At 41.7% G+C, this 22,269-nt stretch overlaps 1 protein-coding gene across 1 annotated transcript in view; it reads left to right on the top strand.

Annotated features, from left to right (window-relative positions):
• Window positions 1–22,269, top strand: part of ALG13 (ALG13 UDP-N-acetylglucosaminyltransferase subunit) — a 105,177-nt gene that overhangs the window by 26,065 nt on the left and 56,843 nt on the right. Inside the window, 8 exon segments of the mRNA XM_053579744.1 lie at window positions 3,521–3,546; window positions 3,549–3,865; window positions 4,435–4,518; window positions 6,921–6,971; window positions 7,813–7,859; window positions 11,184–11,256; window positions 16,097–16,178; window positions 16,378–16,540. Coding sequence (XP_053435719.1) covers window positions 3,521–3,546; window positions 3,549–3,865; window positions 4,435–4,518; window positions 6,921–6,971; window positions 7,813–7,859; window positions 11,184–11,256; window positions 16,097–16,178; window positions 16,378–16,540 — 843 coding nt within the window.

Here is a 22,269-nt window from a genome sequence, read left to right as displayed (position 1 = left end):
CTCCTTTGTCTTTCTGTCCCTGATTTTTTTGTTTCCAGTGTTCTCCTATTTTCTTATTTTCTCTCTCCCAATTTTTCTTTCTTCTGTTCCCTTCCTCAAAATGAAGTATATAGATTGTATTAAATTTTATATACCTTATTTTTCACTTAAAAAGCAATATATGTGAATAACTTACATTTTTCTTGACAAATGAAATACAACAAAAAATAATTAAAATTTTAATTATAACCTTCAATTAATTTCTCTCAGTGAATCAGTGAGCTTAAAGAAAGATGGTGATGGGCGGCGCCTGTGGCTCAGTGAGTAGGGCGCCGGCCCCATATGCCGAGGGTGGCAGGTTCAAACCCAGCCCCGGCCAAACTGCAACAGAAAAATAGCCGGGTGTTGTGGCGGGCGCCTGTAGTCCCAGCTGCTCGGGAGGCTGAGGCAGGAGAATCGCGGAAGCCCAAGAGTTAGAGGATGCTGTGAGCCGTGTGACGCCACGGCACTCTACCCGAGGGCGATACAGTGAGACTCTGTCTCTACAAAAAAAAAAAAAAAAAAAAAAAAGAAAGATGGTGATTCCTCTTCCCATAGTATTTCAGAAGTTTTGCAGAAGACATCACTTCCCTAGTGTTACAATTTCTTTTAAAAAAGAAATTAGGGCCAAGGTGGGCGTATCACCTAAGCTGGTAAGTTGGAGACCAGCCTGAGCCAGAGCAAGACCACCCTTTCTAAAAATAACTGGGCGTTGTGGTAGGTGCCTGTAGTCCCTCCTAGCTATCTGGGGCAAGAGAATCGCTTGAGCCCAAGAGTCTGAGGTTGCTGTGAGCTATGATGTCACGGTACCCTACTAGGGTCGACAAAGTGAGACTGTCAAAAAAATAAAAATTAGTTAAGGTAATTGTAAATTGGGGTGCTAAGGAAAGTCAGGATTTATTTTACCATGTAAGCATTTTTTTCATTCCTAAATTGTACAATTGAATATTAATGGTTATTTTTATATTTTTTGCAGTTTTGGCTGGGGCCGGGTTTGAACCTGCCATCCCTGGTATATGGAGCCGGTGCCCTACTCCTTGAGCCACTGGCGCCCCCCCTTGATGGGTTTTTATTTTTTTGAGACAGAGTCTTACTATGTCGCCCTTGGTAGAGTGCTGTGGGGTTACAGCTCATAGCAGCTTCTAACTCCTGGGCTCAAGTGATTCTCCTACCTCAGCTTCCTGAGTAGTTGGGACTACAGGCACCCGCCTGAATGTTGATGGTGTTTTTTTTTTTTTTTTTTTTTTTTTGTAGAGACAGAGTCTCACTTTATGGCCCTCGGTAGAGTGCCATGGCGTCACACAGCTCACAGCAACCTCCAACTCCTGGGCTTAAGCGATTCTCTTGCCTCAGCCTCCCGAGTAACTGGGACTACAGGCGCCCGCCACAACGCCCGGCTATTTTTGGTTGCAGTTTGGCCGGGGCCGGGCTTGAACCCACCACCCTTGGTATATGGTGCCGGCGCCTTACCGACTGAGCCACAGGCACCGCCCTATTGATGGTGTTTTATAGGGGCAGTCATGATTACTGCTGAATCCACAAACACAAAAAATTTTTTTTTGAAAGCAGCTTAATGTTGCAGCTTTTCAAAAGACAGCTTTTTACCTATTTACTTTGTAACACTTAAAGAAAAGTAAGAAAATAATTGGATTTTGGTACTTAAATAAAAATGACACTTGACAGTGCAATCAAGTTATACAACTCATCCTGTCTTTGACCCTTAATATTTTACTTTGGTCTTTTCAGAATCCAGAGCAGTTTTTCTGGAAAAGTACCCTAGTAATAATTGAAACATGCCTTTTTTCTTTTTTTTTTTGAGACAGAGTTTCACTGTGTAGCCCTTGGTAGAGTGCTATGGCGTCACAGCTCACAGCAACCTCTAACTCTTGGGCTTAAGCGATTCTCTTGCCTCTGCCTCCCAAGTAGCTGTGACTACAGGTGCCCACCACAGCGCTCAGCTATTTTGTTGTTTTTGTTGTTGCAGTTGTTGTTTTGCAGGCCTGGGCCAGGTTCAAACCTGCCAGCTCTGGTGTATGTGGCCTGTGCCCTAACTACTGAGTTACGGGTGCTGAACCTGAAACATGCCTCTTACGTCCAGTGCCTCTCATAATGTGCTACAGCATTTTAAATTTAGCCTATTATAAAGTTTGTGGATAAAATATTGTTTTCATGCTACTTCCATTTAAATTTTTATTTTCATTTTTTAAGAAACATGTTTTTTGCATTTTTCCTTTTTATTAGTGCCATATGATACTTTGGAGACATTAGTCGATAATTGTATTGGGGTTTCCTAGCATAGCTAATAGATTTAGTTTCTGTGGTGCTAGCAGAGCGTTATTATGTAGGATTAAATGAGCGATTACTTCACCCTCATATCTGAAATAACCAGGTAATTGCTTTGACAATTTGCTTGAACTGTGATCTCTACCCTCACAGATAAAGGGACGTTCATCTCCATTTTTTTAAAAAAGATACTCTTTTTTTTTTTTTTAAGACAGAGTCTCAAGCTGTTGCTCTGGGCAGAGTGCTGTGGCATCACAGCTCACAGCAACCTCAAACTCTTGTGGTTAACCGAGCTGTTCTCAACCTGTGGGTCCTGACCCACAGGAACTGTATTAAAGGGTTGTGGCATTAGGAAGGTTGAGAACCCCTGGTTTAAGCATTTCTCTTGCCTCAGCCTCCCAAGTAGCTGGGACTACAGGCGCCTGCCACAATGCCCGGGTATAGTTTGGATGTAGTTGTCGTCTGGCAGGCCTGGGCTGGATTCGAACCTGCTAGCTCTGGTGTATGTGGCTGGCGCCCTAGCTGCTGAGCTACAGGCACCGGGCCTAAAAAAGATACTTTTTTTTTGAGACAGAGCCTCAAACTATCGCCCTGGGTAGAGTGCTGTGGCATCACAGCTCACAGCAACCTCCAACTCCTGGGGTTAAGTGATTCTCTTGCCTCAGCCTCCCAAATAGCTGGGACCACAGGCGCCTGCCACAATGCCCACCTGTTTTTTGGTTGTAGTTGTCGTTGTTTGGCAGGCCCGGGCTGCATTCGAACCGGCCAGCTCTGGTGTATGTGGCTGGTGCCAAGCCTAAGAAGATATTCTTAATGTATTCATAATGTAAAAGCTTACTAGTTAATTACGTTTAGATTTCCTCCTGCCTTTATTTCCCTGGAGCTATGAAAGGAACAGGGAATTTGAGCACAGACTAGTTGAAAATGAAAGCAGAGATTTTAAAGCAGTGTAATGTGGACCAGCCTGCATCTAACACACCTGAGCCTTATTCTAATCCTTTTGCAGCCTCCTGCAGCAATTGCCCTGAGTTAAGCCGCAAACTCTGTTTCCTTCTGGTCCCAAGCTCAGCTGCTTATGCATACTTTTCTCAACCTTGGGCTGATTGGGGTAATCCCACTCTTCCCTAGCCAGGTAGCTCTGTAAGCACCTTTTCCCTCCGTTGTCTCATGTCAAGTTCCCTATTCCTAGGAGCATTGGCTTTTCCTCTTCTTTTCACAGGATCCTGATTTGTCCGGGGAAAGCCAACTCATTGCTTCTGCTCCTGGGAAGTGCCAAGATACTGCTGTGCTGACTCCAACTGCCTTCTCATGCCTAGACTTTGGTCTGCTTTCCGGATACCTGCATAAGCATTCCTGCCTGCACCCTGCTTTTTCCTTCTTACCACTCTTCTGCTCCTTCCTCCCTCCTCCCACGCTGTGCACAATGCATAAAGGATGGAAAAAGCACTCCGGCCAGAAGTTTCAGCATGAGGCATCAATGGATGAATATTTAGGCAGCTTAGGGCTGTTTCGAAAGCTGACTGCCAAGGATGCTTCTTGCCTCTTTCGGGCTATTTCGGAGCAGGTAAAATGAAAACAAATATATCTTCCATATACTCAGTTTTCAATTTGAGACCTGTAGCTAGATATGTAGTTCACCAGAAGAAACAAAATTCTTTTCTGTTCCCTAATGAAAACATCTAGGCCTATCCAGATCCTGGAAAGAGACCCTCTGCTCCTTATTAACTTGGTGCATTACCTTGGTCTTTGCTGATTAGTATAAATATATTGCTGTACCTTTTCTTAACTTTTCTATTTTTTAAATGCCAGTTTATAATGTAGAAGTGGTAAGAAAATGGGGTTAAAGAGAACTTGAAATGTAATTAATCATTTGTAAGTATCCTCTGCTTCCTGTAAATTTTATGCCTAAGAAACAATTTACAGGTTGTAAATTGAGGAGAAAAAAGAGTGAGTCATGACAGAATCATTCCTTCCCAATCTCACTAAAATGATAAATTTAGTAAGGTAAGGATTTAATTTCCAATTTCCTACATATTTTCTGAATAAAGAAGTCTTATTAAGTGTCCAGTTCATAATCTTGATTTAGAAGCTTCTGTTTTAAATGGCTACTGACAGTGAGTTGGTGTTTTTTAGTTGTTTTGCAGCCAGGTCCATCATTTGGAAATCAGGAAAGCTTGTGTCTCATATATGAGGGAACATCGACAAACTTTTGAGTCTGTAAGTAGAACACATACCTAGGGGAGAATTGTCAGCAGCATATGTAGCGGGTGGGAAAAGAATTTTGAGCATCTATATATGAGAATTATATCATGTAGTCTCTCAATAGCAAATATTTAATTCCCATTTGGCTTCCTTCCCACTAGCTAGCATACTTCTGAACCTTCTCCCAGAATTATGTTGTTTTGTACTCTTATTAAAAATTAAGAAAAAACAGTTACTCTGTCCCCTTCCTCCTACTTCTTCGATACCACACCCCAGCCCTGAAACCCTAAATAGTTACATTTATTTTGTATTATCCATATACTATTTTCTTGAAAATGTAATAATAGTTCATGAAAGGTTTGGCTCTGTTAATATTTTAAAATGCATATTTAGAAATAGGTGCAAATGCAAACTCTCTCCATAATCTTGCTTAATGCTGTGCATAGTAATTTTAGTCAATTTGAGGAATCTTGTAAAATTAATTGTAAGGAAACAAATTAGTCTAAATATCTAGTCTTTTCATGTGACAAATTGTGGTAATTGGAGCTCTGCTACTAATGATTGACTTTAGGTAAATAACTTTAGAGGATATCTTTGTACACATATAAGTATTTGAATTTTTTTTTTTTGGCAGTTTTTGGCCTAGGCTGGGTTTGTACCCACCACCTCTGGCATATGGGGCTGGCACCCTACCCCTTTGAGCCACAGGTGCTGCCCAAGTATTTGAATTTTTTTTAACAAAACTGGAGGTTTTATCAAGGTTTGGTGAAAGTGTGCCCTTTCGTATGTTTTTTTTTTTTTTTTCCTTCGTGCTTCTAGTGCTTCCAATACTATTTTCTCCTGTTTATTCTGGATATTTTCCGGCTGTTTTAGGTTTACTCTTGATTTTCTCTACAGGTTTCAGGGAATTGTAAAACTGTGCAAAGGCTTCTTGACTTGTAAGCTTGTTACCTTGTAGCTGAGTATAGGTTTTTCCACACCTGGGGAAACAGTTATTAGTGACATTACTTGATGGTGTAAAGCAGTACATCGCAAATATTTTTGTACATACAAAACACCTGGGAATTTTGTTAAACTACAGGTTCTGATTCAATAGGTCTGAGCTGGGGCCAGAGATTTTTACATTTAAAAAAAATTCCAAAGTGGTGCTTGCTGTCGTTTAGTGGACTACATTTTGAGTAATAAAGATGTGTGTACAATTTTAAAACAACATGAATGAATCGCAAAAAGGTTATACTGAATGATAGAAGCCACCCCCCATTTATACTTTATGGTTTCCTTTATATAAAATTCAATAAAAATACAAACCAATTTGCAGTGACAGGAAGCAGATCACTGCTTGATCAGTTAGGGAAGGGGCACAAGGAAACTTACAGGAGTGATAGAGATATGCACTATCTTCAGCTGTGGTGATGATTTCATGGGATGTGTACATAAGTCAAAATTTATTTGTGCTATTTAAATTGTGCAGTTTATTATATGTAAGTTATACCTCAAAACTTTTAAAAAGTTGGGCAGTGCCAATGGCTCACTGAGTAGGGCGCTGGCCCCATATACCGAGGGTGGTGGGCTCGAGCCCAGCCCCAGCCAAACTGCAACAAAAAAGTAGCCGGGCGTTGTGGCAGGCGCCTGTAGTCCCAGCTACTCGGGAGGCTGAGGCAAGAGAATTGCCTAAACCCAAGAGCTGGAGGTTGCTGTGAGCTGTGATGCTAAGGCACTCCATGGAGGGCGACAAAGTAAGACTCTGTCTCTAAAAAAAAAACTTTTGAAAATTAAGGAAAAATTTAAAACTGATTTTTAAAGTCTAGTGATATGTATGGAGTTAGAAATAAATTTGTTTTGTTCTGAGTTGAATTTCATTTTTATTGAGGTATATGTTACATAGGATAAAATTGACCATTTTAAGTTTAGCATTTTTAGTTTTGGCAATGATAACACAATTATGCAACTGCCACCACACTTAAGATATAGAACATTTTCATCACCCCCAAAAGTTCCCTTGTACCCTGGGCTCTTTTGAAACTAATAATTCTTTTTAAAGTTCCTCAGTTTAACTTTGCAAAGGTATGTTTCCTGTCAAATTAGAAAATTTTTATAATTACTAGGCTTGATTTACAAAAATTATCAAGATATTTAAGTTGACATTAAATGAATCTTGAAGGTGTATAATTTTATGAAATGTACTGATTTGTGAATAAGCCAAGACCAATATCTAAGATACTTTTATACTCTAGCTTTTCTTCACTCATAACTTTTATATATGGGCAAATCTCCTTGAGATGTTGTGCAAAGTAGTAACTTAATATCATAATTGTTGAACTGAACAAAAAACTCATCAGAGGATAATATTGCAGAATATAACCAGATTTCAGTAATGCTATGTATTTGGTTAAGTCAAGTTTGTTTTATTTTTGAAGTATGTGGAGGGATCTTTTGAGAAATACCTGGAACGGTTGGGAGATCCCAAGGTAAGATCAAATATGGGGGTTTAATCTTTTCAGAGTTATTTACAATAGCAACCTAAATATTCATTCAACTGTCACTTTAGACAGACTTAAAATATTTTCTTTGGTAGCCAGCTGTGTTGAATCAAATAGTTCTTGCAAAAGTTTTGAGGCTGGCAATTGATCTGTTATTTTGTGTTGAACATTGAAATTTGTGTGTCAGTAATCCCATCATCCATAGACTAGCAAAAGAGTATACACAGTGGAAGTAGGATAAGCATAAGCCTATTCACTTTCACGGGGGAGGAGGGTGGAAATGAATATTACTAAAGAGACCACTATTTTGTTTTATTAAACAGTTCTCTGTATTTATCCTCCTTTTTTGTGGAAGTAAAATCTGTAAACATATGCCTTATTTAGAAGTAATTTTATGTGATAAAATTACATAGTTCTAGATTTAAGACACATTTACTAAATACCGTGCTACTTTTTTTTTTTTTTTTTTTTTTTTTGGGACAGAGTCTCACTTATATCACCCTTGGTAGAGTACCATGGCGTCATAGCTCACAGCAACCTCCAACTCTTTACCCTGATACTTTTTTATTATTATAATAGTTCTACTTTTATTGTGCTTTAAAAATCTCTTATTAGCTGTCCTTATTACTTAATGACTAAGAAGGGCATTAGGTCCATTTTTTTCAGGATAAGTTTGAGTAACTGTTGCAGTATGCCAAGCATCAAAACAAGTTATAGCATGTTCTACAAATTCTAAAACAATGCTAAGCAGCTTTAAAAATTGTTGAACTTCTTTCTACCTCCTAGCTATAGAATGTTTTTAAAATCTCTATACATTATTTGTGTTTAGGAAGGTGCTGGCCAGTTGGAAATAAGGGCTCTTTCTCAAATTTATAAGTAAGTTGTATCCCCTTTTCTTTCTGAGTATGTGTGTGTGCCTGTGTGTATAAGGTTTCTACTAAAGTCCCGTTAGGATTGGGGAAATTCGAGATTTGATGTAGTAATATGTAGAATGAAGAGGTCTAAGCAAAGTCAGTTTGTAGTTTTTTTTTTTTTTGTTTGTTTGTTTGTTTTCTTTTTGTTTTTGCTGTTTTGGGCCAAGGATGGGTTTGAACCTGCCACCTCTAGCATATGAGGCCGGCGCCCTACCACTTTGAGCCACAGGTGCTGCCCTCAGTTTGTAGTTTTTGGGTGGAGAACTTATTACAGGTGCCCTCCTTACTTTTAGCATTTGTGTCTATATGGATGACTAAAAGACTAGGAACTGTTGATATTCTATAGGAAGTCAGAATATTTATTTTATATAATTCTTGTGTATTTAACTTTTGCCTCTTTGGTATGCATTCTTTGTGGAGTAATATTGTCCCCAGGTAGTAGGAATTGGTTTTGGGAGGGGCAAAACAACTCAGATGTGGTTTTTGGTCCTTCAAATGGTCATAGTACATAAACAGGTACATAGTACATCTATGGTATTAAAATTTCATAGAGAAATTAAGAAAAGTATAAAGAGGTTTATTGGGAGGTGATTATGGGTGGAATATTTGAGAAGCACTGCTCTACTGGTTTGGGAGTTGCTTAAAAGTTGATCTTTATAACTGCAAAAGTAGCATTTATGAAAGGTGTAGTGTTTTTAAAAAATAGCCATATAATATAGGTTATAGGCTAGTGGAAATCTTGTTCATTTAAGGAATCTGCTCTGTATAATACTCTCTCATAATTCTTAGGATGGTAAGATTCTACCTTGGTAGAATCAGAACCCTCTTGCAACAGGGACTTTTTCAAGTCAGTATTTCACCATTTGTCCATTTCTCATTAAATCCAGCAAGACATATAGAAGAGGCATTGGGAAGGTGGCTAGTCACTTTTTTGTTACTGTTAAGTGAGGAGTTGGCTTTTATATTGGCCTATTTTCTGTCTTTGTATGACCTTTAGGCTAAGAATTATTATTATTATTTTTTTTTTTGGCCGAGGCTGGGTTTGAACCCACCACCTCCAGATATGGGACTGGTGCCCTATCCCTTTGAGCCACAGGCGCCGCCCTAGGCTAAGAATGATTTTTAAAAGACTTTATTTTATTTCTTTCTTTTTTTTTAGAGACAGAGTCTCACTTTGTAGCCCTCAGTACAGTGCCATGGTGTCACGGTTCACAGCAACCTCCAGCTCTTGGGCTAGGTGATTCTCTTGCCTCAGCCTCCCGAGTAGCTGGGACTACATACAGGTGCCCGCCACAACACCTGGCTATTTTTTTTGTTGCAGTTTGGCCTGGGCCGGGTTTGAACCCACTACCCTTGGTATATGGAACCGGTGCCCTACTCACGGAGCCGCAGGTGCCGCCCTTTAAAATAATTTAAATGGGGCGGCCCCTGTGGCTCAGTCGGTAAGGTGCCGGCCCCATATACCGAGGGTGGCGGGTTCAAACCTGGCCTCGGCTGAACTGCAACCAAAAAATAGCTGGGTGTTGTGGCGGGCGCCTGTAGTCCCAGCTACTCGGGAGGCTGAGGCAAGAGAATCGCTTAAGCCCAGGAGTTGGAGGTTGCTGTGAGCTGTGTGAGGCCACGGCACTCTACCGAGGGCCATAAAGTGAGACTCTGTCTCTACAAAAAAAAAATAAAATATTTTAAATGGTTAAAAGGTCAAAGGAAGGTTTCATGTCATGAAAATTATATAAAATTCAAATTTCACTGCCTGTAAATAAAGCTTTATTGGAACACATTCATGACTATTCACTTAAGCATTATTTATGGCTTCTTTCATGCTATAAAAGCACAGTTGAATAAACCATATGGCCCGTAAAAGCCGAAATGCTTATTATTTGGCTTTTTGCCAAAAAAGATTCGCCAACCCCTGCTTAGATAGGGAGAGCCCCCAAAGTTCACAAACATACATACAATTGGTAATATTTTGTCTTTACCCCTTCCACTCCTAATTGACACACATTTTTTTTTTTTTTTTTTTTGAGACAGTCTCATGGTGTCACCCTTGGTAGAGTGCTGTGGTGTCACAGCTCATAGCAACTTCCAACTCTTGGGCTAAAGCGATTCTCTTGCCTCAGCCTCCCAAGTAGCTCAGACTACAGGTGCCCATCACAACGCCTGGCTATTTTTTTGTTGCAGTTGTCGTTGTTTAGCTGACCTGGCCTGGGTTTGAACCCGCCAGCCTAATTGAGACACATTTTTTGTTGTTGTTGTTGAGACAGAGTCTCACTTTGTCACCCTGGGTAGAGTGCTGTGGTGTCACAGCTCACAGCAACCTCAAACTTTTGAATTCTGTTGCCTCAGCCTCCCAAGTAGCTGGGACCACAGGCGCCTGCCATATTGCCTGGCTATTTTTTGTTGCAATTGTCATCGTCGTTTTTAGCTGGCCCGGGCTGGGTTCAAACCTGCCACCTTTGGTGTGTGTGGTTGGTGCCATAACCACTGTGCTACCGGTGCTGAGCCTGATTGAGACCATTTTTTTTTTTTTTTTTTTTGGCCAGGGCAGGGTATGAACCCCCTACTTCTGGCATATGGGGCCGGCGCCTTACTCCTTGAGCCACAGGCGCCGCCCTGATTGAGACCATTTTAAACAATCCAGACCCTTTGGATCTTAAAGCCAAACATTAGGCTTGTTAGTTTATATTAATAAGGTAGACGGTTTAAAAGTGTGAATACTTGGGAACAATTAATGACCTAGTACACGGTGGGGGGAGGTGGGGGCAGGGGAGATCAGAAAGAAAGAGAAGGAGGGAGGGGGGTGGGGGTCTGGGTGTGTGACACACCTCTTGAGGGCAAGACACAATTGTAAGAGGGACTTTACCTAACAAATGCAATCAGTATAACCTGGTTTCTTGTACCCTCAGTGAATCCCCAATAATTAAAAAAAAAAGGAAATAACTATGGTCCAGAAAGTAGAAAGGAAGAGGAGAGAGAGGGGAGGGGAGGAGGATATGGGAGAAAGGAGGGTATATGGGGGGACCTCACCTAATGTGCATGATGCAATCGTACATTTCTTACTATTAAGAAATGAGTATAATTGTGATGGATGTGTTACTTAGTTCAATGTAAACATTTTCACATTGTATATCGAAGCAGTACCCTGAACCCCATAAATGCATCAATGTACAAAGTTATGATTTAATAAAAAGTAATTAAAAAAGGGAAAATGTGTGAATGCTTGTTAAAACTATCTCTTACATATACTAAATTATCTCTTCCCACCCACTTTTGTTTTCTACTGATGTAGTCGGGATTTCATTCTTTATCGCTATCCTGGAAAGCCTCCAACTTCTATCACTGATAATGGCTATGAAGAAAAGGTAATATGATAAGTGAATGTTGACTTAAAAGAAATTGAGACCAGGCTTGGTGGCTCATGCCTGTAATCCTAGTACTCTGGGAGGCAGGGGTGGGTGGATTTCTTGAGCTCAGGAGTTCTGAGACCAGCCTGACCAAGAGTGAGACTCCTATCTCTACTAAAAAACAGAAAAAGTAGGGCGGCACCTGTGGCTCAGTCGGTAAGGCGCCGGCCCCATATACCGAGGGTGGCGGGTTCAGACCCAGCCCCGGCCGAACTGCAACCAGAAAATGGCCGGGCGTTGTGGCGGGCGCCTGTAGTCCCAGCTACTCAGGAGGCTGAGGCAAGAGAATCACTTAGGCCCAGGAGTTGGAGGTTGCTGTGAGCTGTGTGAGGCCACGGCACTCTACCAAGGGCCATAAAGTGAGACTCTGTCTCTACAAAAAAAAAAAAAAAAAAAACAGAAAAAGTAGCTGGATGTAGTGGTGTACTCCTATAGTTCCAGTTACTCAGGGAGGTTGAGGCAAGAGGTTTGAGCCCAGGAGTTGGAGGTTGCTATGAGCTGTAATACCATGGTATGCTAGCCTAGGGCAACAGAGGGAGACTGTATCTCAAAAAAAAAAGAAAAGGAAAAAGAGGCTGGGCACGGTGGCTCACTCCTGTAATCCTAGCACTCTGGGAGGCCGAGGCAGGTGGATTGCTTGAGCTCACGAGTTTGAGACCAGCCTGAGCAAAAGCGAGACCCCTTCTCTACTAAAAATAGAAAAACCAAGGCAAGAAGATCGCTTGAATCCAAGAGTTGGAGGTTGCTATGAGCCATGATGTCACAGCACTCTACCCAAGGTGACAGCTTGAGACTGTCTGAGAAAAAAAAAAAAAAAAAAAAGAAAGAAAACAAATTGGATGCTACTGGCTTACTGGGGTATTAAATAATTTTTAACTAAATTAATGAAAAAGTAAGCACAGTCTAAATGACAAGGTGTTTTGTCACCAGTCTTTTTCTCTCCAGTCATTCATCCACAGTGTTGTTAGCTACCTCTGGAACAGATCTGATCTTGTCACCCCTGTAATTTAAAAAAAGCTCCCCAAACCCTAATTGACACTTCAGTGACTATAGGATAAGGTTCAAACTTCCGTGTTTTTTTTTCTTTTTTGTTTGTTCTGTTGTCAAGATAGAGTCTCCTTATGTCGCCTTCGGTAGAGTGCTGTGGCATCACAGCTCGCAGCAACCTCCAACTCTTGGGCATAAGTGATTCTCTTGCCTCAGCCTCCCAAGTAGCTGGGACTACAGGCGCCCACCACAACATCTGGCTTTTTTTTTTGTTGCAGTTATCATTGTTGTTTAGCAGGCCCAGGCCGGGCTCAACCCCGACAGCCTCGGCGGTGTATGTGGCCGGCGCCCTACTCACTGAGCTGTGGGTGCCGAGCCTAGAGCAAACTTTCAAAGAAATAAATGCCTAATGTTCATCTTGGTACCCTTTACCTTCTATGTTGACCTAATTTTGCATTCTTCATAGCTATCTTTAATTTCCTAAGTGTATTCAGTGTTAAAGTGAATGCTACTGAAAGCTGGCCATCTTCACTAAGCTCGCTTGCTCTATCTAGAAAAATGTACATATGTTAAAAACAAAATAAAACTTAAATTTGAAAATGTAGAGTAAAAAGTAAATTCTCATTCATGCTTTTCAATCGCATGTCCTTGAAGGTAAACTATTAAGTATGGGTGGGTAATCTTATGTATCATTCTCTTTGCATTTATGTCTTTCTTTTTTTTTTTTTTGTTTTTTTTTTGTTTTTGGCCGGGGCTAGGTTTGAACCTGCCACCTCCGGCATATGGGACTGGTGCCCTACTCCTTGAGCCACAGGCGCCGCCCATGTCTTTCTTTATGTAGATGGGCTCATGCATAACATCCTGTTACTTGTTCTTTTTAGATATCTATCCTTACCAGTAATACGGATTTACCCCATTTTCATTAGTTTACTGGCATTACATCCCACCTGCCTACTCCTAAACCACTCCCTATGAGCGTGAATGAGAATTACTATTTTATGTTGGGATATCACCAGGAACATAAAAGCCATCATGCCTTGTTTTGCTTCTTCCAATCAAAATGGAACTTATTGCCACTTGCTTAGATAAATTAAGAGTCATCTGCTTTCTTTCTATAAGAACTGATAATTTATTCATCAGTTTTGGTTAGCTGGGTTCTTTTATTCCTTAATAGCCTCTGGTTATTAACACTTCTTAGTTCAAATTCTTGGTTCTTGTAGCCCAAAGTACAAAGAGCTTCTCTGCTTAGGAGTTAATAAACTCCTCTTAAATGCAAATATCCCTTGTGGTGGGAGAAACTTATTCATAACTTTACTGTGAGTTGCTTTAGCTTGACAATTGGAAACAGATTATTACTGAAATGGAATTGTGATTTCAGAAAAGGTTAGGAAAGAACAATAGGCTTGGCATCAGTGAACTTGATTATTAGAAGTTACCCTAGTGTAGTGTAGGAAGGTAGAAAAAAAAGTTTTCAGGATAATTTTTTTCAGCCAAGAATATGTGGCAACATACTTCTGTATGTTGACAGCTGAAGATAGCATCATCTTCAGTTTGCTGATACCAACGATAGCTTCAAAAGAAAAGTATTAATCATTAAGAATTATATTCCTTATACAAGATAGACTTTTTATAGAGACAAGGTCTTGCTATGGAGCCCAGGCTGGAAGTACAGTGGCTATTCATAGGTGTGATCATGGCACACTATAGCCTCAGACCCCTGGGCTCAAGTGATCCTTCTGCCTCAGCCTCTCAAGTAGCTGTAACTACAGGAGTGAGCCACGCTGCATCTGACTAAGACATATATATATACACGTATATATATAAATATCTATCTATCTATCTATATATATATAAAAATGTGTGTGTATATATATATTTTGCAGTTTTTGGCCGGGGCTGGATTTGAACCCACCCCCTCCGGTATATGGGGCCAGCGCCCTAATCCTTTGAGCCACAGGTGCCGCCCAAGACACATATTTTGAACAAAAATTTAGAAAGGTTTTAGAGCAGTTACATGAACAGATTTTATCTCATGGGATGTTTTTTGCTGAAAAATTTGGTTAGCAAACATATTTGAATTGTTTAGGGAAAAAACTGGAAGTTAAAGAAAATAGTTCAGAAGTTAATCCCTCATTTTTGTAGATAGCTCAATGCCTTGAGGAAGTCTGTCTAATAGTCTAGCTGCCATATGATGTGTTGATGTATTGCTGTTCAGTACAGTGGGTAATCTTTTGAATAAATTGAGTGAAGTCCCTTTCTTAGTCTGAGTTTAGAATATTTAGGTATTTCACTTAATTTCTTCAATCATTCTTAGAAGTTAAGCTCAGTCTCTTGACATCTCCTAGGGTTTCTATTATGTTCAGTAACTCTTTTTGTAAAAATTTCTATTTTTTGCAAATTTGTAAATCAGGCTTTGTTTCATATATTAAAGGAATGTGATTGAGGTGAACAGTGTAACAATAGTAGTGATTTTAATCTTGGCATTTAAAAGTCACTGCTAAGAAGATCTCTTTATGAGGTACAGCTTGCATTTCCTTCTATTTAGATTTAATTTAATTTATTTATTTTGAGACAGAGTCTCAAGCTGTCACCCTGAATGTAGAGTGCGGTGGCCATCACAGCTCACAGCAACCTCCAGCTCCTGGACTTAAGTGATTCTCTTGCCTCAGCCTCCCAAGCAGCTGGGACTACAGGCACCTGCCACAATGCCCAGCCATTTTTTGGTTGTAGTTGTCATTGTTGTTCGGCAGGGCCGGGCTGGATTTGAACCCGCCAGCTCTGGTGTATGTGGCTGGTGTCTTAGCTGCTTGAGCTATAGGCACTGAACCTATTTATTTATTTATTTTCCTTATTTTTTTGAGACAGATTCTCACTATGTCGCCCTTGGTAGAGTGCCATGGCATAACAGCTCACAACAATCTCCAACTCTAGGGCTTAAGCGGTTCTCTTGCCTCAGCCTCCCAAGTAGCTGGGACTACAGGCACCTGCCACAACACCCGGTTATTTTTTGTTGCAGTTCTCATTGTTGTTTAGCTGGCCCGGGCTGGGTTCAAACCCGCCACCCTCTGTGTATGTGGCTGGTGCCATAACAACTGTACTACCGGCGCCGAGCCTTTATTTATTTTGCTTGAGATAGAATCTTACTCTGTCGCCCTGGGTAGAGTGCTGTGGTGTCGTGATAGCTCACAGCAATCCCAAACTCTTGAGCTCAAATGATCATGTTGCCTTAGTTTTTCTATTTTTAGTAGAGACAAGGTCTCACTCTTGCTCAGAGCTGATCTTGAACTCCTGAGCTGAAGCAATCCACCTGCCTGGGCCTTACAGAGTGCTGGGATTATAGGCGTGAGCAACTTCACCTGGCCTATATTTAGATTTTAAAAATGACTTTAGAGACAGGGTAGGGTGACTCAAGCCTTTAATCCTAGCACTCTGGGAGGCTCAGGTGGGTGGATTGCTTGAGCTCAGGAGTTTGAGACCAGCCTGAGCAAGAGTGAGACTCCATCTCTACTAAAAATAGAAAAACTAGCTAGCCGTAGTGGTGCATGCCTGTAGTCCCAGCAACTCGGGAGGCTGAAGCAAGAGGAATGGTTGAGTGCAAGAGTTTGAGATTGCTATAAACTATGATGCCTTGGTACTCTACCCAGGACAACAGAGTGAGACTGTCTAAAAAAAAAAAAACCTTAAAAAAATAATACATTTAAATTATCAATTGCTGACTACCAACCTAATTTGAAGGTAATTATCAACATAATTTTATGGTTGTAAGATATGTAATATTCACTTAATTGTTACGTGTTTTTCTTTTTTTTAGATTGTACTCTGCTATTCAAGTAATGGTCATTATGATTCTGTATACTCAAAACGATTTCAGTCAAGTGCTGCTATTTGTCAGGGTAAGTGAAGCTTTATAAATTTTCAGGTGTGATTTCAGATCATTTGTTGCTTGTTTTTAATTTGGTGGACCTACCACAATAGGCCTTTTAAAACTTTGGTATATCTGTTGAATTTGTATGTTGGGTTAAAGCTATTTTTACATTGTTATAAAAAATACTATTTTGACAATCAGAATTTTGGCTATTTTTCCCCCTTCAGCTGTGTTATATGAAATTCTCTATAAAGATGTATTTGTTGTCGATGAAGAAGAGTTGAAAACTGCAGTTGAATTGTTTCGAGCTGGTTCTAGGAAGAATAGAAATAATGCTTTGACTGGAAGTGCAGATACCCATACTGATGACAAGAGTTCAACTCAGGATAGGTAATAAAGGGAAAGGGGGTGTGAACTACAAGATAATTATGTTTCAGTGTTTCTGTGCATAATTTGAAAGTGGAAGGGGTCTGACAGGCTTATGACTTAGATTATATATTCACACATATACATTAGGAATGCATTTTTTTTTTTTTTGCAGTTTTTGGCCAGGGCTGGGTTTGAACCCACCACCTCCAGCATATGGGGCCGGCGCCCTACTCCTTTGAGCCACAGGCGCTGCCTGGAATGCGTATTTTTTAATGGGGGAAGAGTTTTACCAAAAATATACTGTGAGATGTTCAAACCTCTGGGCGTTTTGTTGAAGTCACAGTCCATTTTGTGTGTGTGTGTGTGGTTTTTTTTTTGGAGACAATCTCACTATGTCACCCTCAGTAGAGTGCTGTGGCATCACAGCTCACAGCAACCTCAAACTCCTGGGTTCAAGTGATCCTCCTTCCTCCCCCTGGGACTACAGGTGCCTGGCCACCTGCAGCTAATTTTTCTTTTTTTTTTTCTTTTTTTTTGAGACAGTCTTACTTTCTTGCCCTGGGTAGAATGCCATGTAGTCATATCTCACAGCAACCTCAAACTCTTGGGCTCGAGCAATTCTCTTTCTTTAGTCTCCCAAGTAGCTGGGAGTACAGGCACCCACCACAATGCCCAACTATTTTTTAGAGATGGGGTCTTGCTCTTGCTCAGGCTGGTCTCAAATTTGGGAGCTCAAGCAACCCACCAACCACAGCATCCCAGATTGCTGGGGTTACAGGTGTGAACCACTGTGCCTGACCAGCTAACTTTTCTATTCTTTTTTGTTGTTTTTGTTGCAGTTTTGGCTGGGGTCAGGTTTGAACCCACCACCCTCAGTATATGGGGCTGGCGCCCTACTCACTGAGCCATAGGCGCTGCCCTAATTTTTCTATTCTTAGTAGAGATGACTCCTGAGCTCAGGGGGATATCCTGCCTTGGCTTCCCAGAGTGCTAGGATTATAGGCACAAGGTACTGTGCCCAGCCTACCATCTCTATTTTAAAATTAAAAAAAAAGAATCATCTAATGTCACAATTCTCAAACTTAACTTGTATATAAATTTCATTGCTTGTTAGAAAGGCAGGTTCCTGGGTCTACACCTGGGTCTACTTTCACAACATTTGAGGTAAATATGGGGCCAGGAATCTCTTATTTTATTTTTTATTAAATCATAACTGTGTACATTAGTGCATTTATGGTGTACAATTTTTTTTTTTTTTCAGAGCCTCAAGCTGTCACTCTGGGTAGTGTGCTGTGGCATCACAGCTCACAGCAACCTCCAACTCCTGGACTCAAGCAATTCTCCTGCCTCTGCCTCCCAAGTAGCTGGGACTACAGGCGCCTGCCATAACACCTGGCTATTTTTTGGTTGTTGCAGCCATCATTATGGTTTGGTGGGCTCGGGCTGGATTTGAACCTGCCAGCTCAGGTATATGTGGCTGGTGCCTTAGCTGCTTGAGCCACAGGCGCCGAGCCAATGTGTTGGTTTTATATACAATTTGGAATGCTTACATCATACTGGTTAATATAGCCTTCACCTAGCTTAATTGTTGTGTTAAGACATTTATACTCTTGGCTCGGTGCCTGTAGTTCAGTGGCTAGGGCGCCAGCCACATATACCAAGCTGGCAGGTTTGAATCCAGCCCGGGCCTGCCAAACAATGATGACTACAACCAAAAAATAGCCGGGTGTTATAGTGAGTGCCTTTAGTCCCAGCTACTTGGGAGGCTGAGACAGGAGAATCACTTAAGCTCAAGAATTGGAGGTTGCTGTGAGCTGTGATGTCACAGCACTCTACCCAGGGCGACATAGTGAGACTGTCCCCCCCCCCAAAAAAAAATACATTTATACTCTTTTTTTTTTTTTTTTTTGTAGAGACAGAGTCTCACTTTATGGCCCTTGGTACGAGTGCCGTGGCGTCACACGGCTCACAGCAACCTCCAACTCCTGGGCTTAAGCGATTCTCTTGCCTCAGCCTCCCGAGTAGCTGGGACTACAGGCGCCCGCCACAACACCCAGCTATTTTTTTGGTTGCAGTTCAGCCGGGGCCGGGTTCGAACCCGCCACCCTGGGTATATGGGGCCGCCTTACCGACTGAGCCACAGGCGCCGCCCTTTTTTTTTTTTTTAGAGACAGAGTCTCACTTTATGGCCCTCGGTACGAGTGCCATAAAGCTCACAGCAACCTCCAACTCCTGGGCTTAAGCGACTCTCTTGCCTCAGCCTCCCGAGCAGCTGGGACTACAGGTGCCGGCCACAACACCTGGCTATTTTTTGGTTGCAGTTCGGCCGGGGCTGCGTTTGAACCCGCCACCCTTGGTATGTGGGGCCGGCACCCTACCGACTGAGCCACAGGCGCCACCCACATTTATACTCTTAATAGCTTTAACATGCACATCCTTTGTACTCAGTATTATTATGAAACCAATATATAATCACCCACACTTTCATAGGAATGATAAAACACAACTATAGCCAGAATGGAGGAGGGGGAGGGAAGGGGAGGGAGGAGGCCGGAGGGAGGGAGGGTAATTGGTGGGACCTCACCTATTGTGCATATTGCAAGGAATCTCTTTTTTTTTTTTTTTTTTTGTAGAGACAGAGTTTCACTTTATTGCCCTCAGTAGAGTGCCGTGGCATCAAACAGCTCACAGCTCACAGCAACCTCCAACTCCTGGGCTTAGGCGATTCTCCTGCCTCAGCCTCCCGAGTAGCTGGGACTACAGGCGCCCGCCACAACGCCCGGCTATTTTTTTTTGTTGTTGTTGTTGTTGCAGTTTGGCCGGGGCTGGGTTCGAACCCGCCACCCTCGGCATATGGGGCCGGCGCCCTGCTCACTGAGCCACAGGCGCCACCCAGGAATCTCTTTTTTAAACAAGTGCAATCAATTATTCTGATGTAGTTAGGCCCTGGATCATACTTTGAGAAAATTCTGCTTCTAAACCACCACCATCATTATGTAGCTAATAACTGAGGTTGAGTGGTTACTTGACATGTACATTCAGTTAGTAGAAAATCAGGCTAAGGGGAGTTTTCAAAGTTTTTCAAAGTATCTGGCTTTGGTTTGCACTATGAGTATAGATTGTCTGCCTCTGAGAAAACAGCTGTTCTTGAACAGATGTAGTTGAAATCTGGGTTTGACATAATAAAGTGGGTGTCTTATATTTCTTCCTGATTCCTAGTTCTTTCTGGAAATTCAGCTAGGTTTGGTGCTAGTCAGGTGTCACCTTGTGTGTTTTTTTTTTTTTTGTAGAGACAGAGTCTCACTTTGTATGGCCCTTGGTAGAGTGCTGTGGCCTCACACAGCTCACAGCAACCTCCAACTCCTGGGCTTAAGCGATTCTCTTGCCTCAGCCTCCCAAGTAGCTGGGACTACAGGCGCCCACCACAAGGCCCGGCTATTTTTTTTTTTTTTTTTTTTTTTGTAGAGACAGAGTATCACTTTATCACCCTCGGTAGAGAGCTATGGCATCACAGCTCACAGCAACCTCCAACTTCTGGGTTTAGGTGATTCTCTTGCCTCAGCCTCCCGAGTAGCTGGGACTATAGGCGCCGGCCACAACGCCCCCCTGTTTTTTTTTTTTTTTTGTTGTTGTTGTTGCTGCAGTTTGGCCAGGGCTGGGTTTGAACCCACCACCCTTAGTATATGGGGCCGGTGCCCTACTCACTGAGCCACAGGCGCCGCCCTGTGCTCTTTTAATTTTTAATTTTTTTTTTTTTTAGTTTTTGAGACAGTCTCACTATGTCACCCTCTGTAGAGTACAGTGGCATCACAGCTGACAGCAGCCTCAAACTCATGTGCTTAAGTGAGTCTCTTGCCTCAGCCTTCCATGTAGCTGGGACTACACACCCCTGCCACAATGTCCGGCTATTTTTTTGTTGTAGTTGTCATTGTTTAGCCGACCCAGGCCGGGTTTGAACCCACCAGCCTTGGTGCATGTGGCTGGTGCTGTAACCGTTGTGCTATAGGTGCCGAGCTGTCACCTTGTGTTTTTGTCTTGCAATTCTATTTCTTGAATGTTAATACTTAGACTTTTTTTTTAGGAGAGGTTTTTCTTCTTCTTTTTCTTTTTTCTTTCTTTCTTTTTTTTTTGTATAGTGCTGTGACAGCAACCTCAAACTCTTGGTCTTAAGTGATTCTCTTGCCTCAGCCTCCCAAGCAGCTGAAGCAGCTGGGACTATAGGCACCCGCCACAATGCCCGGCTATTTTTTGGTTGCAGTTGTCATTGATGTTTAGCTGGCCTGGGCCGGATTTGAACCCATCAGCCCTGGTGTATGTGGCTGGCGCCCTAACCACTGAGTTACAGGCGCCAAGTCAAAAGAGGTTTTTCTTTTTTTTTTTTTTTTTTTTTGTAGAGACAGAGTCTCACTGTACTGCCCTTGGGTAGAGTGCCGTGGCGTCACACGGCTCACAGTAATCTCTAACTCTTGGGCTTATGCGATTCTCTTGCCTCAGCCTCCCGAGCAGCTGGGACTACAGGCGCCCGCCACAACGCCCGGCTATTTTTTTGTTGCAGTTTGGCTGGGGCTGGGTTTGAACCTGCCACCCTCAGCATATGGGGCCGGCGCCCTGCTCACTGAGCCACAGGCGCCGCCCAAAAGAGGTTTTTCTTAAAAGCTCATTTGGAACTCCAGGGGGTGACAACCATGTATCAGGGTAAAAGTTGTATCATTCTTTACTGATTATTTGTCTTTTTAAAAAATTTTTAATATTCCAGGATATTACTGGAGTATAAATGTTTTGCTTACAAAATTGCTTTCGTACAGTTTGAGTCAAAGTTATAAGTGTGCCCCTTATTTGGATATGTGCTTTTTACCTGTTAAGTGTGAATATACTCCTCCCATTCTACCTCCTTCCACCTACTTGCTTTCCAATTGAGTCTTCCTACTAAATATGCACATGGGTGTTGATTGATTAGTTCCAGTTTAATAGTGAGTACACATGTTTCTTTTTCCATTCTTGTAAAATTTCACTTAGAAGAATGGTTTCCAGTTCTATCCAGGTTGTTGCAAAAGGTATTATATCACCTTTTTTTTTATAGCTAAGTAGTAGTACTCTGTGGTATATATACCACATTTTCTTGATCCACCTCATGTATTGGTGGGCACTTGGGTTGATTACACATCTTTGAAATTGTGAATTGTGCTATAGTAAATATTTAAGAACATGTGTCTTTTTGATAAAGTGACTTTTTATCCTTTGGGTGTATACCCAGTAGTGGGATTTCTGGATTGAATCACAGGTCTACTTTTAGTTCTCTGAGTTTAACTCCATACTACTTTCCATAGAGGTTGTACTAGTTTTGTACTAGTTTGCAGTCCCACCAACAGTGTATAAGTGTTTTGTTCTCCCTGCATCCATACTAGTATCTGTTAGTTTGGAATTTTTTGATAAAAGACATTTCACTGGCCAGATGCAGTGGCTCACGTGTGTAATCCTACTATCACTCTGGGAGGCTGAGGCAGGTGGATTGCTTAAGCTCAGGATTTCAAGACCAGCCTCAGCAAGAGCGAGACCCTGTCGCTACTAAAAATGGAAAAACTAGCTGAGTGTAGTGGTACATGCCTGTCCTCCCAGCTACTTGTGAAGCTGAGGCAAGAGGATTGCTAAAGCCCATGAGTTTGAGGTTGCTGTGAGTTATGATGATGCCACAGCAATCTGCCCAGGCTGACAGAGTAAGACTCTGTCTCAAAAAAAAAAAAAAAAAAATT

The sequence above is a fragment of the Nycticebus coucang genome, chromosome X, assembly GCF_027406575.1.
Source record: "Nycticebus coucang isolate mNycCou1 chromosome X, mNycCou1.pri, whole genome shotgun sequence".
Taxonomy (NCBI): domain Eukaryota; kingdom Metazoa; phylum Chordata; class Mammalia; order Primates; family Lorisidae; genus Nycticebus; species Nycticebus coucang.
This window is presented reverse-complemented; position numbering and strand designations above follow the sequence as displayed.